The 15,481-nt window shown below is 41.8% G+C and overlaps 2 protein-coding genes across 3 annotated transcripts; one reads left to right on the top strand and one right to left on the bottom strand.

The window, feature by feature from the left end:
- Positions 1-7,148: 7,148 nt before the first annotated feature.
- LOC104429884 (amino acid permease 3-like) lies at positions 7,149-9,600 on the top strand. The gene is made up of 5 exons (XM_039315352.1): positions 7,149-7,537; positions 7,649-7,742; positions 7,843-8,057; positions 8,870-9,009; positions 9,117-9,600. Exons 1-5 carry the CDS (start codon positions 7,255-7,257, stop codon positions 9,576-9,578), a joined length of 1,194 nt encoding a protein of 397 aa, XP_039171286.1. The 5' UTR covers positions 7,149-7,254; the 3' UTR covers positions 9,579-9,600.
- Positions 9,601-12,156: 2,556 nt separating this feature from the next.
- LOC104450535 (pentatricopeptide repeat-containing protein At1g77360, mitochondrial) lies at positions 12,157-15,467 on the bottom strand. 2 transcript variants are annotated; one of them, XM_039314209.1, is made up of 3 exons: positions 15,334-15,467; positions 12,868-14,838; positions 12,157-12,775 (listed from the first exon to the last, which is right to left on the bottom strand). In XM_039314209.1, the coding sequence occupies exon 2, from the start codon at positions 14,743-14,745 to the stop codon at positions 13,312-13,314; it is 1,434 nt and encodes a 477-aa protein (XP_039170143.1). In that variant the 5' UTR covers positions 14,746-14,838; positions 15,334-15,467; the 3' UTR covers positions 12,157-12,775; positions 12,868-13,311. The 2 variants fall into 2 exon arrangements, with proteins under 2 accessions (XP_039170143.1, XP_039170142.1); XM_039314208.1 differs by having other exon boundaries at positions 12,868-15,449.
- Positions 15,468-15,481: the final 14 nt, after the last annotated feature.

The following is a 15,481-nucleotide window of genomic DNA, read 5'->3' on the forward strand; positions in this document are numbered from 1 at the left end:
CATTCGGCGTTTGGGAAATGCCACGCCTACTGTTCATCATTTTTCTTTCCCGTCATCTTCTTCTTCTTCTTTCCGGCCACCGAGCTTCTCCCCAGCAGCCACCGCACTGCCGCCCGAGGGTCGCGCCGCCGTGACCACTGTCCTGGGGTGCCGCGACGCGCGACCAGCGGCGCGGACCTCAAGCGGTGTCGCCGAGGTCCGCGTTGCTCGAGGTCGTGCCGAGGTCGTGCGGACCTCGGCGGCGTCACCTGGTTCCGCACGACCTCAAACCGCCGAGATCTGGCGGTTCGGACACTAGATCTGGCCTCTACGACCTCAGGCGCCTGAGGTCGCGCCTCCAGGCGGCAACGACGTTGCCTGAGGTCGCGCCGCGCGCCGCCGGGTACGCGCGACCTCGGCCGGGCAGATTCGCGATCGCCTCTGCGCCTCCAGCGCTCGAGGTCGCGACCTCGGGCGGCGGACGGCCAGATCGGGGTCCGTCCGGCATCACCGGCCGGATTTAATTTTCAGATTTTTAAAAAAGAAAATTACAAGCAAAAGCCCATTTGGAATAAATTTTGCCAAACGGTATTTTCGCACAAGCAACTTTTCAGTCGTAATTTGCCAAACGGCCGAGCATTCCCGAAAACCCTTTATCCTAAAGATATTTGCATTTGGCCAAAGACATTCCCCAAAAGCCGAACCAAACGGGCCCATTGTCCTATATGGGTAGATATGCCTCATCAGAGTTGCTCAGCCTCCCTCAAGGTTTTGTTCCTATGGGTCACCTGCACTAGCGCGGACGCACTGCCATCCCAGCCATGCCCGGTCTTTTTCCTTAGAACGCGAATGTACAGTTAGAGAAACCCAAGCCTTATAAGATAGTCCATTGGCGCGGACGCACCGCCATCCTAGCCACGATCTTTTCCCTTAGAACGCGTATGTACAGTTAGAGGAACCCAAACCTTATAAGATAGTCCAAGACTCTCTCCCTAAGCGATGTGGACAATTAGGACACGCGGTCGGGAGTAAGCTCTGATACCATTTGTAAAGACCCAGGCCCCACTGTGTAATATTATGTACAGTTAGAGGAACCCAAACCTTATAAGATAGTCTAGGACTCCCTCCCTAAGCGATGTGGACAATTGGGACATGCGATCGGGAGTCGGCTCTGATACCATTTGTAAGGACCCGGCCCCACTGTGTAATATTATCCGCTTTGGACATTGAATCACGGCTTTAAAACGCGTTACACAGATTAAAGGAACCCAAACCTTATAAACTAGCCCAGGACTCCCCCTAAGCGATGTGAGACAAGAGAGGGACCCCTTCCCTGTGCATATCTGAGGACCGAGGCGAGGACGCACCGCCATCCCTCCACCCCGTGCATCGCCGCTTGGGCCGTCACAATAAATCCGTAGTTTCCACATTGGTTGCGTCCAATGGAGTCCTTTACAGTAGCAGTTGGGATGGAACCGTCAGGTTAAGGTGCCTATTTTAGTGGGCATCTCGTCGTGGTGCTGGACTGATGAAATGGATAAACTGTCGTCTGCCTAAAGATTTCTTGTTTAGTTTGCTTTTAAAAAAAAAAAAAAAAAAATAAATCACTGTCGAAGTTACCCACAGCAACTGCACCTAATTCGACATGGCTTATCCCATCATTTGGTTAAGTCTACTTCGGATGTTTCGAATCCCTATCTGAAATTTCTTCCTTCTAAATTTGTTCGGAGATTATTCTGGAGCCCGTGGCATCGTTGATGCATTCACATTCATGGTCCGAATGAAATTGCTACTATTCATTTCCCGAAATTTATCATCATCCAATGTTATGATTATTAACTCATTTGTCAGCCTACCAATTGATCGCGACACTTCTGAAAATTATTGTATAGAAACTTGGAATTTGGAGACCCGTCTAAAGGAAGATTTCAAAATATCTAAGAGTCTTGATGTTAACAACATGAACGACTGAATTGGGATTCCATTCTCTATCGCAACAAAGTTCATTAGGTTGATGCGAAGGGAGCAGATTCTAAAAAAAGAAGATAAGAGTCCACGATTAGCAGTTAGGAGTCATTTACTCGTCTACCTTTTTCTCATTCCTTTCAGACTTCATTGCCATACTTTTTCTCATCTTGGAGCGATTGGAGACATATACGGTCCTCCAATTGTTTCTTTCTAAGATATACGGTCGTCCAATTGTTTCTTCTTCGAACGGCGAGCATGTGTGTCATACTCAGATATCGACATCGAAGTTAGAACAATTTTAAACCCACAGCAAACCGAATTCGTTCTACAAAGCACAACGAAATTACGGGGATGAAATTCTGCAAATCCTTATAATTGCTGCACCATAGAGAAGTTTGGCCGAGTGCGCATCCATTCTTTTTGGGCCGACCCCTAACTATCATGGAAGAACGTGGCGTGCGAATGGCTCTAGTGCCGCTAGCCGTTTTTTCAGTAGGAAGAAATGCCCACTTCAGTTCAACTTGAGTTCGTGTTTTGGAATTTTATATTGAGTTGATGCTTGGAGAGGGATTGGTTGGTGCTGTCATTTTTTTTATTGGGATTTAATTCATACTTCTCAACGAGAGTCCATCTCCCCAATGAGTGGGTGGGTCATAGGGCAATGCCCCGATGATGCCAACAACATGAGAGAGCTTTTATAGTTTAAGCCTATATTTTATAAGTAATTTGGACTTGTGCCCATAAATATAAATATAAATAAATATAAATAAATAAATATATATATATATATATATATATATATATATATATATTCTCTTTGACTTTTAATTGAAGGATATAATAGAAACGTGTAAGGTGTTGATTAAAATAAAATCTTCAGTTTGACGTAACTCTAGTTTAAAGGTGAATCGAATAAAATTTTACGTTTAAAATTCTCATTCCCACTTTTACTTTTTATTTTCACTGTGGTTGTGCGGGAATCCTAATATTTTCACCCATATGCTTATATTCACTATGTTGCCTTCTGTTTGCAATCCTTGTGCCTTCCTTTGTAACTTCCGCATCAGATACCACCAAAACACATTGCCTTCCTTTATTCTTCCTCGCTCCTCGGTCATGGGGCAAATAAAGACAGAATGGGATCCGGCTCGTTGGCTGCCTCCCTACAAGTGGAGACGATTCCTCAATTCACAATTCCTCAATTCCTCATTTTATGTTCACTAAATTTTTGAGGATCCTCCTTTTTTGGGGGTGCTAAAGAATAAATAAGCAAGCATCGCAAGAATGGATGGGACTTATTTACAGCTTTCCACTAATAACCATAGAGCCATGGACTTTATTTGTAACCTACATTATAACACGTTTCTTTCATTTATATCTGGAGGAAAAAGAATATTAGAAAAATTATGGCGGCTAGAAATAGTCTTCAAATGATATCATGAGTTGCACTCACACGTCTACTCCCAACTCAGGGAACCATAAACAAAATTACATAATTAAGGGTTGACTCATATGAATACCACCTTTCAATTCTTTCTTGTAAGACAGGACACAGAATAGGAGGGATGACCGCATGAAAATCAATTACTTTGGCCGCATTTGGTTCAACATTTGAGAAAAGCTTTTGAGTAAATGCAAAAATACTTTAGGGTAAAGGATTTTCATGAAAAGCAATAATTTTTTTATTGGTCTGTTCAATAACTATTTAATAAGGGGAAAAGTACCAAAAAAATCCTAAATCTATTGCATCGGTACAAATTCAGCTCTAAAATTTTCAATTGAATCAATTCAATCATAAACCTTTTAACATTTATATTAATTCAATCTATATGGCCAATTTTGTCCAACAGGTATTGATGTGGACGTCGGCCGGTAGCCGGACGCCGACGTGACAATTTTAAATATTTTTAAATATTTTATTTTCTTTTCTTTCTTTTTCCTTTTCTTTTCTCCCTTCTTCCTTCTTAGACTGTCCTTGTGGTGGGCAGCGAGCCTCCGACGAGGTTCTACGTGGAAATTAGAATATCTTCATTGAAACATGTTCCTTATTTTTTGAAACTTGAAACTTACTCTACATATTTTAAAACTCGGATATATTCTATTATAAGTTCTAATGGCGGTTCCAAGGCCTACCTATGTTTCACATTTATTATTAATTGAACGATTGCAGCAAATTATCACCTTTAATAATCATCATTTACTATTACAATTCACTGACTATAACTAATATTTAGATACACGAAAATATGAAACATTAATAAAGTAAAAGTTTTAGTCATAAAAGGAAAATTTAGACTAGTAGTTCTAGATTATACATTCATTATTGGACGCCATGAATATTGTAGAATCATGTGAATACATAGATCAAGAAAAATACAAAAATTTATTTCAAGTTCTAAGCTATAGGTTTTAGGTTCTAAATAGGGATGTGTAATAGGAACCGCTCAAATCAGGAGCTGCCCAGACCAAACTAGGCTGACCTATTATAGACAGCTCTCAGGGATGCCAGTCTGGTTCCAGTTTCATAAAATTGAAACTGGTAATGAGTGGTTCGCCGGACCGATTTCTTCGTAAGGAAAAGGGAACTTTGTTCCGTTGGTGTGGCTTTTGGGAATCGAACCAACCGACTTTTGTTAGTCCTTTGCTTTTAAATTCGTTTAGGGTGGTTGTGGTAATTAAGGCAAAGTAGCTAAACCAGCAACCTAGACAACCCTACGTATTTGACAAAATAGTGTGAAATGGTTTTTGTGAGTCCCTAGACACAAATCCCTAAAGCCAAGTACATGTGGCGGGCATTTAGCCATAATGATATAAATAACTCCATGCCAATTCCCAAGAAATAAGATGACAAAACTGAAAAGAAAAAGAATAAAATAAGGAGGAAAAATGAAAGCACTGCTAATTGTACACCATTTTCCTCTATGAAACTAAGAGTTTCAAGTGCGCAAATCCCTTGGATTTCTTTGCTCTCTTTCTCTTAAGAAAAATCCTTGGAAGCATCGGTTTGTGGCGAGATCAAATCTGAGATTTCCGATGGCTGCGCCATGTGTGTGTTCGTGTGGATATGAAGATACAATGCGACATGTGTGAAGCGGCGGAGGCGAGCGTCCTCTACTGCGTCAACAAGGAGGCCTTGCGCTGGTCCCCATCATCTCCATCCTTTCAAGCCTCTACCTCGCCCTCGCCCAATGGTTCGCCTCCTACCTCAAATTTCCCACGGCCATCCTCTCTAGCTTCTTTCTCATCTAGACCCTTGGACTTGGTTGACAAACTCGACGTCCATTGGTTCCGTTGGACCACTCGGGAACCGGACTAGACCAATTACTTCTGTCCGATCCGGTTCTAGGACCAGGTGGTCTCGTTCCTAGTTTTAGAAACTAGGAACCGATTCCAAAGTAGAATCGAACTAGATCCGGAAATAATTACCGCTAGTTTCTAGTTCCAGGTTCTACTAATCTAGATTCTAGAACCTACCCGTCGAGATAGATTCTTCAATTTTTGGAATTTGGAACTTTGAATCGGACATATTCCCACCAGTCCAGTTTTTAGATTCCAAGTACTACTCTGAAATCATACTCACCTTTAATGTAAAATAACATTATGAACAATAAAATCTTAAGGTTTATTAACAATGTAATTTCATCATTATTTACAAAATTGCATCTTTAATTATAAATAGCTATAATTGAGATAATTAATAATTATTTTAGTTAATCTATTGTGAAGAAAACGTATTTCTTCCTGAAATTTGTGATAATTGTATATCACATTCATTTAAGTTATTAAAATAATTTCAACTATTGTATTGTGAACAATATTAGAATTAGTATTTTACAAATGTATAATATGATATATTATTTATTAAATATAGTATCAACAAATAATTCGAATATTATGATTAAGAATAATATTGGTCACATTTGTATAATATCAAACTAATCATTCTCTTATTACGTCATTAATACTACTCTAATGATTAATATGAACATTATCTAACATGAGAGAGAGAGAGAGAGAGAGAGAGAGAGAGAGAGAGAGAGAGAGAGAGAGAGAGAGAGAGAGAGAGAGAGAGAGAGAGAGAGAGAGAGATGGTACTAGAGAAACGATAATAGTTTTGATTGTATAGCTATTACATAAAGTCATGTAATGACTATCACAATAGAAACAATGAAAAGGATTACAATGAGCAAAATCGGTAATCACTGATACAAATCAAACGTGTTAAAAGTTACATGACTCTTTTTGTCATACCTTCATCAACATTATCATCATTATAATGGCTTATGTCTTAATGAGTTTCTAAATGGTTATTTATGTCTCTTTTTGTCATACCTTCATCAACAAGCTTCAACTTTCATGTATAAATAATATTTACTGTTCTTTTGTGAAAGGCTCTAATGGGCACTACACAAACGACCGAGGTCAATGGTAGACTAGCGAGTGATGACACTTCTATTATCCTGTTTTTTTCTGTTCCCTAAAACAGAAATAAAATAGAAATCCGTTTGTATACGTTTTCATTCCTGAGAATAAATTTTGAACATAATCAATAAGTAGAAAAAAAAATTCTTTATTCCAAAGAACAACTCAAGAATCAAACCCAAACCATTTTTTTTCTTTTCTTTTCTTCCTTTTCTTTTCTCTCTTTTTCTCTTACTCCTCTTCTTCCCCTAGCAAGTTGCCGGGCCGGCCATGGCCGTGTCAACGACTAGCCAAACAAGAGCTAGCAAGGTCGCCGCCTCAATGGAGCTAGAGGAAGAAGAAGAAGAAGAAGAAAAGAAATAAGAAAAGAATAAAAGAAAGAAAAATATAATAAAATTATTAAACAAATTAAAAGAAATTCTAAGTCACAAAAAATTTTAAAGGTTACATCAAATGCATTTCTATTTCGAGAATAGAAAATTGTATAATTACAAAATGCATTCTTTTATTTAGAAACTTGTTTAGAGATCAGTAATAGAAAAATTATTTTTGAACATAAATTATTCCCGAGAACATAATTATTACGATATGCATCCTAGGTATCCAAGTAACTGTTCATTACACAAATGGATTCAGCAAGTTACTGTCTTATACTTGTCGTATATTCTCTCTTTCCTCTACGTCTCCTCCCTATATATTCTCCCTATCCCTCATTCCTCCTTATTCTTCTCTTGGCAACTCTTAACGCACGACTCTCTCATTCCTTCTTCTCAGTTTCCCATATCCAGCTCTCTTCCCTCGCTCTCTCAGCTTCTTCTGCATAAAGATTGAAGAAAAACCTTCTTTACATTCTTCTAATTTGTGCTTCGGTTTCATCCTGCCACGATGTCCCTGCCGAACAACCGGGAAAGCGATAACAATGCCTCACAAAATGGCTCCCAACACGGAGGGACAGTATGGACAACGAGTATTCACATAATCACATCAGTGATCGGTGTTGGAGTCCTGTCCCTGGCTTGGGCCACCGCACAGCTGGGCTGGATTGCCAGCCCCATCATCATGCTTCTGTTCGCCTTTGTCACTTTTTACACCTCCCAAATCCTCGCCGCCTGTTTCAGCCCTGACGACAACAAGGACAAGTACATAGATGTCGTCGATGCCAATCTTGGTATGGTAATACTGTATTGGTGTTAATTTTCAAATTCACATACTAATGTCTCTGTCATGACCAATCAAGGTGCGTTGGGCGCTAAATCTTCTCTTTGAATAAATTCTCCAGGCGGGTTCAAAGTCAAGCTTTGTGGGCTGGTTGAGTCCGTGACCATCTTTGGGGCTGCCGTCAGTTACACCATTGCATCTTCCATTCGCCTGGCGTGAGTATATTTTCAGTGAAAATTCTTGTGATTGTTATTTCACCTGTGTCGAAAGTTATGCGAGTTGGATTGAATTTGTCGGCTCCTGAGGTCATTGCAGGAATATCGAGAGGTCCATTTGCTTCCACAAGCACGGTGTCGAGCACCCGTGCCCCATCAAAAGGAATCGTTACATGATTGCAGTCGGCATCATTGAGATCCTTCTCTCTCAGATCCTCCAATCATATCATGTGGAGTGGATATCTATTGTCGCTGCTGTCATGTCCCTTTGCTACTCCAGCATTGAAGTTTTCCTAGGAATTGCCAAAATTAAAGGTACTTGAATTAGGGCCGTTTGGTTAAGCTTTTGGGGAATACATTTACAAAAATGCAAATACTTTTGGGTAAAGGGGATTTTCCAAAATGCAAATAGCGTTGGTGAATTATAATTCTAAAGTGTATTGAGAAACAACTTTGACCAAAATACCGTTTGGTAAAATTTACATTTGTAAATGACTTTTATTAAATTAAAAAGAAAATATTTGTATTTTTTTTTTTTAAGTCCGCCATCGGACTTCTGGATCTCGGCAACTGGATGGCCAGATCTGGCCCCCCGGACGGTCGCCGGGGTTGAGCGACCCCAGGCAACCTCAGGTGGCCACCTGGGTCGCGCAATTCAGGCCATTAGTCACTCGGGTCACGCAACCCAGGCGTCGCCTGAGGTCCAGCAACGGTCGCCAGGGTCGGGCGACCCTCAAGCGGCGGTTGCCGGCACGCGTGACAACTTGGCCGGCGGTCATCGGCCTTTGATCGGCTTCCGTGCGGTAGTTTTGGTGAAGATGAACAGTACCGAGAACTTGCATTCCGAAGATGCAACTTCGAAAAGTACCTCCAGAGCTACATTGGTCTAAAGGCCTTAGAGCTATTTGGAGATGCAATTGCATTTTGCCAAAGTTGCCCAAAAAATCGAACCAAACGCGTTTGCATTTGACCAAGGGACTTTAGAATCCCAAAGCCCCTTCCATATGCCGAATCAAACGGGGTTATTTTCTTGCGAAACTGCTATAATTATCTTTCTGAACTCTCCCCATCGGTGATAGAACCTATGGTCTCATTTGGTCTTCTGTTCTGGTTCGTTATATCTTCAGCAACGGGTAAAATCAGGGGAAGCCTCGCTGGAATCAGCACCAGCACCGTGACCTCAACACAGAAGCTATGGGGGTGGTTTCAGGCACTTGGTGTCATGGCCTTTGCCTATGAATACTTCCTCGTCTTCCCTGAAATTCTGGTGAATAAGTCAATGTCCTCTCACATGCATGACAGAATAAAGTACCAGTGATGGTTAATAATGTAATGAAGTTAATCGTTGATATGAAAAGTTCGTATATGCTCCAGGGCACGATCCGGTACAAAGAATCCGTATTAAAGACGATGAAGAAGGCGTGTCTAGTCAGCATACCAGTCGCAACCCTGGTCTACGTGTTATCCGGGTGCATAGGCTTCGCCGTCTCTGGCAGCACGGTGCCCAGAAACCTCCTCACCGAGTTTGGCTTCTACGAACCATACTGGTTGGCCAGCATCGCCGACGGCACTCTCGTGATCCACCTCATCGGCGCATTCCAAGTCTATTGCCAACCCCTATTCACCTTCTTCGAGGACAAGGTGAAGTATGCATTCCGGCTCAGCCCATCCAAGTGCTTCTTCTTCAAGTTGGTCTGGAGGACAGTCTTCGTGATTGCGTCCACCGTGATCTCCCTGCTCCTCCCATTCTTCATCGACATTATCGGGCTGCTCGGAGCGCTGAATTTTGGCTCCTCACGGTCTATTTCCCGGTTGAGATGTACATTAATAAGATGAAAATACACAGGGGAGCACCAAAGGGGTGCTCCTCCAGATTCTAAGTGTGGTTTGCCTTATCGTCTCGGTTGCTGCGGCCGCCGGCTCTGTTGCTGGATTTGTTCACGATCTCAAGTCCTACAAGCCATTCAGTTCGGGCTTTTAAATGTCATGCTACTAAATTTCACGACAAGGTTAACTATGTTATTGAGTTTGCTGTGTGAGTAATTCCAGGTCAAGGTTTCGGTTTCACCGTGTGATGTATTTAGGGAACGGGAAGGGCCTTTTCCCTTCTTCTTTTTTGGGGTGTGTGTTTGTGGTCGGTGGGGAAGGGCCTTGTTAGTCCCTGCATATTGTGATGATAACCATCGTAAATAAAATATTAACTCGTGTTACTTGTCAATGTAAATTCAAAAGCTTCAAGAAAAAAGGAAGAGGAGACGATCATTTGGTAGGCTCGAATCGAGCCGGAGCTTTCTCACCAAATGCCTTTCTCAAAGCTGCCCGAAATGCCCTCGGGCGTTAGTCCTTATACCCATGACTTAGGAATATTTGCCAAAATGTCTGATGTTTGAACCTCGTACAACTTATTCGTGTCGGCCAGCCGCTGACTAGACGGAAAGATCAGTCAAATGATGCATTTGCCAATCAGGAAACACCCCAAATAGACAGCATTCTAAGTTTCAGAATTCGATCGTCCCCGTTCTCAGCCAAGCAAAAAGCTGGCACGAGCACTACCCTACGCTCAACTCACGCATAGCCTCGAGAAAACCCAAGAATCCTGACACAACGACCCTCGTCGCGCATCGCTGTAAAAACCAAAACAAAACCCATTCCATTCTATGGCCACAGCAGGTAACCGGGCAAAACACAAAGCAAGATAGAGAACAGAACAGAAAAGGAAAACGCAGATTGGAGCATGGAATGGCAACTATAGACCAGACATGCAATCATCGAGACGGAACTCACGGTCACGTGTCTTCTCTTCGGATGCGGACTTTCGTGGAAGGAGCCGAAGCAGAGGCCGGGTCGGCCATTGAGCGGATCGCGAGGCGAGGAATCGAGCACGGAGAGGAGGAGGAGGAGGACGAGGTGGGTTTCGCGATGGTTCTCCAGAAGATGACGATGACAGTGCCACAAAAAGGAAAACGTGGTGGTAGTGACTGGTGAGCGTGCAATATGGGAGGAGATTGAGCGACTGCTGAACGAGAGCGCGGTTAACGGAACGGAGAAGAGAAGATGAAAGATTAGGGTTTCTTTAGTGGCGATTTAGAGAGGGGCCAGAGAGAAGAACAGTCATTTTTTCGTTTTCCGAATTAAAAATACACAAAATTTTAGTTCGGTTTCGATTTAGTTTCGGTTCCAACACCTAACCAACGGGCATGTCGCGAGTAAGGAAAGCACTGAGCGAAGGCGAGAGAGATCGTTTCCGTGCTCGTGTTCATAACAAGGTTAATTATGGTATGGGTTTCGATCTCACTTATGATGTGTATTGGGATCGGGAAGGGCTAAAGCCACTTGTCACTTCTTTTATTATTATCGTTGTTGTAATTAACCATACCCATCGCATTCTTTGCGTTCTATCTGTCCGATGATGCGAAATGAATAAAAGGACAAAAGTTGAGTTATATTATGTTTTGAATTCCAGCGCCTATCGTTGATTGAGAAAGCTCTAGTGTCAACAGATTTGGTAGGCTTTTCATTTAGAATGAATGCCGGAGTCTACTATACCGCTGGTCAATAGTAATCATCCACATAAAGTTGGCGCAATATAAATTTTTCGAGCTCAAACATTTGTTGCCTCGTATTAGTACGTCATACAATTTCAATCCCTAATCGCAATTTGGTGTAAGTGACAATCATATGGGGACCCAAATTAGAATGAGAATCGCGAATTACAATGTAAAGATAGACTTAGTTTAATATCGAATTTCTTTAGTGCTTAACTTTTTCTTTAATAATGGTTATACATGTCCAAAACGAGAAACATGGGTGACTTTTGATCTAAAGATAGAATTAGTTTAATATCGAATTTCAATGGTGCTTAACTTTTATTTTAATAATAGTTATATATGACCTAAATTAGAATGAGAATCACGGGTGACTTTTGATTTTGTTTTGTGCAACTTAAAGATAGAATTAGTTTAATAACAAATTTCTTTAGCGCTAAACTTTTTCTTTAATAATATTTATATATGACCTAAACTAGAATGAGGATGACAGGTGATTTTCAATTTGGTTTCCTAAATAATCATGGAAATGTTTCCTGGGCCAATTTGATCACCGCCATGACATTTGTGCAATCTAAAGATGGAAGAAGTTTAAATAGCGGATTTCAAGGAAGGGCTTCCAGTTGACTGAACGTAGCATGCCTGCTCAAAGGACCCATTGACGTTGTAGTTGAACACAAAAATTATGATGGAATTCGAATTTGTCATTCAAATTTCATGTCATGTTTTATCGAGTATTGTCAAGTCAATCATGTCTCTCAATTTTACCGGCTTCAATTAAGTTTTCAATTTTCAAATTCAGAAAGTTACGATCACAACTTGCTCGTACTTGATTTCATCGACAGTATGAAAATAGAAGTTAAAGTTGATGAAATGAGAAAAAAATCCTCCACGCAGGGTCTTTGTTACCTTAGATCAAAAAAATATGTTCTCCAAATGAGTACTAAATCAACCATAGTCTACATATGTGAACACTGACAAAATATGAGATTGATTGATTTGATCAAACTATTTCCTGTTCCCTAACAGCTTGGTGCCGATCCTCTGCAGATTCGACGCTTGCGTACTTGATGAGTGGTCTCACGACGTCCACTTCGCCTTCTAGTACCGCTCTGGTCATGGCTTCCAAATTGCACCTGCTGAGATCTTTTCCCTCGCAAGCCCTGCCCTCCAGTGCCAATATCCTGAGCTCCACTCTCTGTGGTATCAAAAACCCGCAGTCTCTTCTCGAGCTTCTCTGCCATTTTGTCGATCCCAAGCCCGACGACTCGTCCCTCCACAGAGGAACTCTTTGAGGATCTTTGGGATTGGTCCTCCATAGGTGAATAGCCCCAGAAGAAGGCAATGGTTGCCAACAAAAAGCTGTAGCAGCCGATAAGGGCTATTTTCTTGATCTGGCATGTACAGTCACAAAAATTTCCAATTTCCAGAGTCTAGTTTCTATTCCTCCTTATTCCATGCAACGCTTCAATGACGAGGTATGAATTCCTGTGATGAAGTTAGACAAAGAATAATTTGCCGGATCTTTAGTATAGTGTAAATTTGCAGACTTTGTGCATAAGAAATACGAAACCATTCACCTTTTTTCTCCAAGTAACCTTTTGCACAGCCAATGCTGTCACTGGCCGAGAGACCCACCAAAATCTGCTGTGTGTTTATCTTCTTGTTGCCATATCTCCTCCAGACACCTCTGATCCATTCTGTAACGGTGAGTTCGCTAAGCTTGCAATCTTGGTCTAGGTGTCGTCAAGAAAATCTTCTCTCTGACTCTAATCTCATAATGATCCCTGACTTTTGCAGTGCTTTGTTTGGTGACCTCCATTGGCCTTCTTCCAATGGTACGATGAGATCTGCAGCCTATAATATGAACAAACAAGAAAATGATGCTCACCCACAGTGACAGCCCAATAACTTAACCAAACAGAGCACTGCTGCCAAACTGAATATTATGTCCTAATGCCTGAATCTAACAAAATCAGGGTCATAACTTGTAGCAGAAAGCTCCTCAGTCCTTATGCATAACTTCAATCACATAATGGCTCTTTAACCAAAAGGTTCATTTTCTCTTGAAGAAATTTCAACACATCCTCTCTTCCTTCCTTTATAAGCAATTGCCTTACCCTCCCAAAAGTCTCACGTGATGGACGGATCCCTTTCTCCATCATCTCTTCCAATAAGACACAAGCCCTTGGTGAATTACCCTTCTCGCATAAGCCATTTATGAGTGCTGAGTAAGTGTGCATACTTGGTATGAACCGCTTCGAATTCATATATTTCCACACCTTAAGAGCCATCTCCAGCTCATCCCTCTGGCAGAACATCTTTATCATCATTGTATATGTATCTGCATCAGGCTCACAAACCTTGATCAATCTCCGGAAGAAGCTGTAAGCTTCATCGGTTTCCCCACTATTAATCAAATTTGTTAAAATAATATTACAGGTCCTTGTGTTGGGATTAACTCCCCTGCTCTCCATCTCACTCAAGACCCTTTTCACGTTTTTAAATTTGTTAACTTTGCAAAAGGCGCTAATCAGGGAATTGTATGCTACCACGTCAGCCTCAATTCCATTCCTTTCCATTTCTAGGAATGTCTCAACAGCATCTTCAATCCGATTTTCTATCCCATAGGTATGTACAAGAACACTATAAATGAAAGATGTTGGTCGACAGGCATTGGAATCCATTTCCTTGACAATTCCAACAGCCTCGTCGACTCTCCCAGCCTTGCAAAGTATGTCAACCATAATTCCGTAAGTCACTATATCAGGGTCGCAACCTGCGCTAACCATTTCACGGAAGGTCTCTCTCGCCTTGGGCAGATTTGGAGCCTTTCCCCATCCTTCTAGCAATATACTGTACGTCTTCGAGTCTGGAGCATATTGCTGTTTCATACTATCAAAAATCTCTTGAGCCTTCCTCACATTCTTGGCCTTACACAAAGCACTTAGGAGGCCATTGAATGCCGCTAGATTTGGTGGCATGTCATACTTTTCCATGACATTAAATGTATATACCGCCTCATCCACTTTCTGGGCCCTGGCATATTTTCGCATGATGATGCAAAACGTCTCAACATTCAACATGCTCTTGTTCCTCATGGCATTTACAACATCCCACACAATTTGATACTGCCTGATCTTTGCCAGAGACTCGATCATGATATGGTAAGCCCTAACACTGTGCGAGTAATTTCTTTGCTTCCCAGCCCATTCAAAGAATCTATAAGCCAACATACCTGCATTTTCGAATCTCTTAAGGACATCCTCCACTATATCCGGGGACACCCTGATGCCACTTTGGTCGAGGGCAGTATCAAGGGCCAACGCCGGTGTGGACATCATAATTTTACTTATCTTTCTCAATGATTCTGAAATCTCTCTAACTGATTCACTTGAACTGTACATTCTTCCCCACACTTTCCATCTCAAGGAAAACCCAGTGTCGATTCTTGGCATGTTATCGGCCGAACTGAGAATTTACAATCCACCTGAGCCAGTCAGTTAAATCAGTCTTAACTGCACGTTGGAGAGCAGCCTTGGAATTGAGTCCTGCAGCAGTAACGTTTAAACTATATAAACAAACAATGCTGGCTCAGCTAACCTACCATCTTCCGGAACAATTCAACAGTTCAATTCATCCCAACTAGACAGCTCTCACCATCATAACCACCCCACCAGCACAACCCTCTAGACAAAAATTTCACCTCGCACCTTCAACAGTTCGATTCGTCGCAACTAAATGATACTCTAAACCAAACTAATCCTGCCGGCACGAGTCACTTGACAAAATTCAACTCACGTCATCCTGCTACGCTGCTATGACCACCAGCAATCCACCACTTCTGTCAATTCTCAATCGCATACTCCAAAGTGAGACCAAATCTATTCCAGGAAGACTTATCGTTTTCTGGTCTCACCCAAACTACACATTGCATTGAGTCCATCCAACTCAGCAGCAGACAGTCACAACCACAACATGAACAAAAAACCAGTACAACGTAATGCCAGAGAAGAAACAAACAGTATTATGATAAAGTTTTTCACCAGTCGACTGACGATGAAGATGGAGATGCAGCTGGATCCACCACCAAAAAGTTCTCTTCTTCGTCCGGCTCTGATCTTCTGACGATGGAGTTCGTTCACGGCCGTTCCATGAAACATGCGTTGCCCTAACTCTGCAACCGAGGCCGAT

The sequence above is a fragment of the Eucalyptus grandis genome, chromosome 6 (genome assembly GCF_016545825.1).
Source record: "Eucalyptus grandis isolate ANBG69807.140 chromosome 6, ASM1654582v1, whole genome shotgun sequence".
NCBI lineage: Eukaryota > Viridiplantae > Streptophyta > Magnoliopsida > Myrtales > Myrtaceae > Eucalyptus > Eucalyptus grandis.

Bases quoted from the DNA above. Each gene is read 5' to 3' on its own strand.
- LOC104429884 (XM_039315352.1), top strand. From the start codon at position 7,255: ATGTCCCTGCCGAACAACCGGGAAAGCGATAACAATGCCTCACAAAAT. The intron at 7,743-7,842 runs GTGAGTATATTT...AGGTCATTGCAG, and splicing joins GCATCTTCCATTCGCCTGGC to GAATATCGAGAGGTCCATTT. The intron at 8,058-8,869 runs GTACTTGAATTA...TTATATCTTCAG, and splicing joins AGGAATTGCCAAAATTAAAG to CAACGGGTAAAATCAGGGGA.
- LOC104450535 (XM_039314209.1), bottom strand. From the start codon at position 14,745: ATGCCAAGAATCGACACTGGGTTTTCCTTGAGATGGAAAGTGTGGGGA.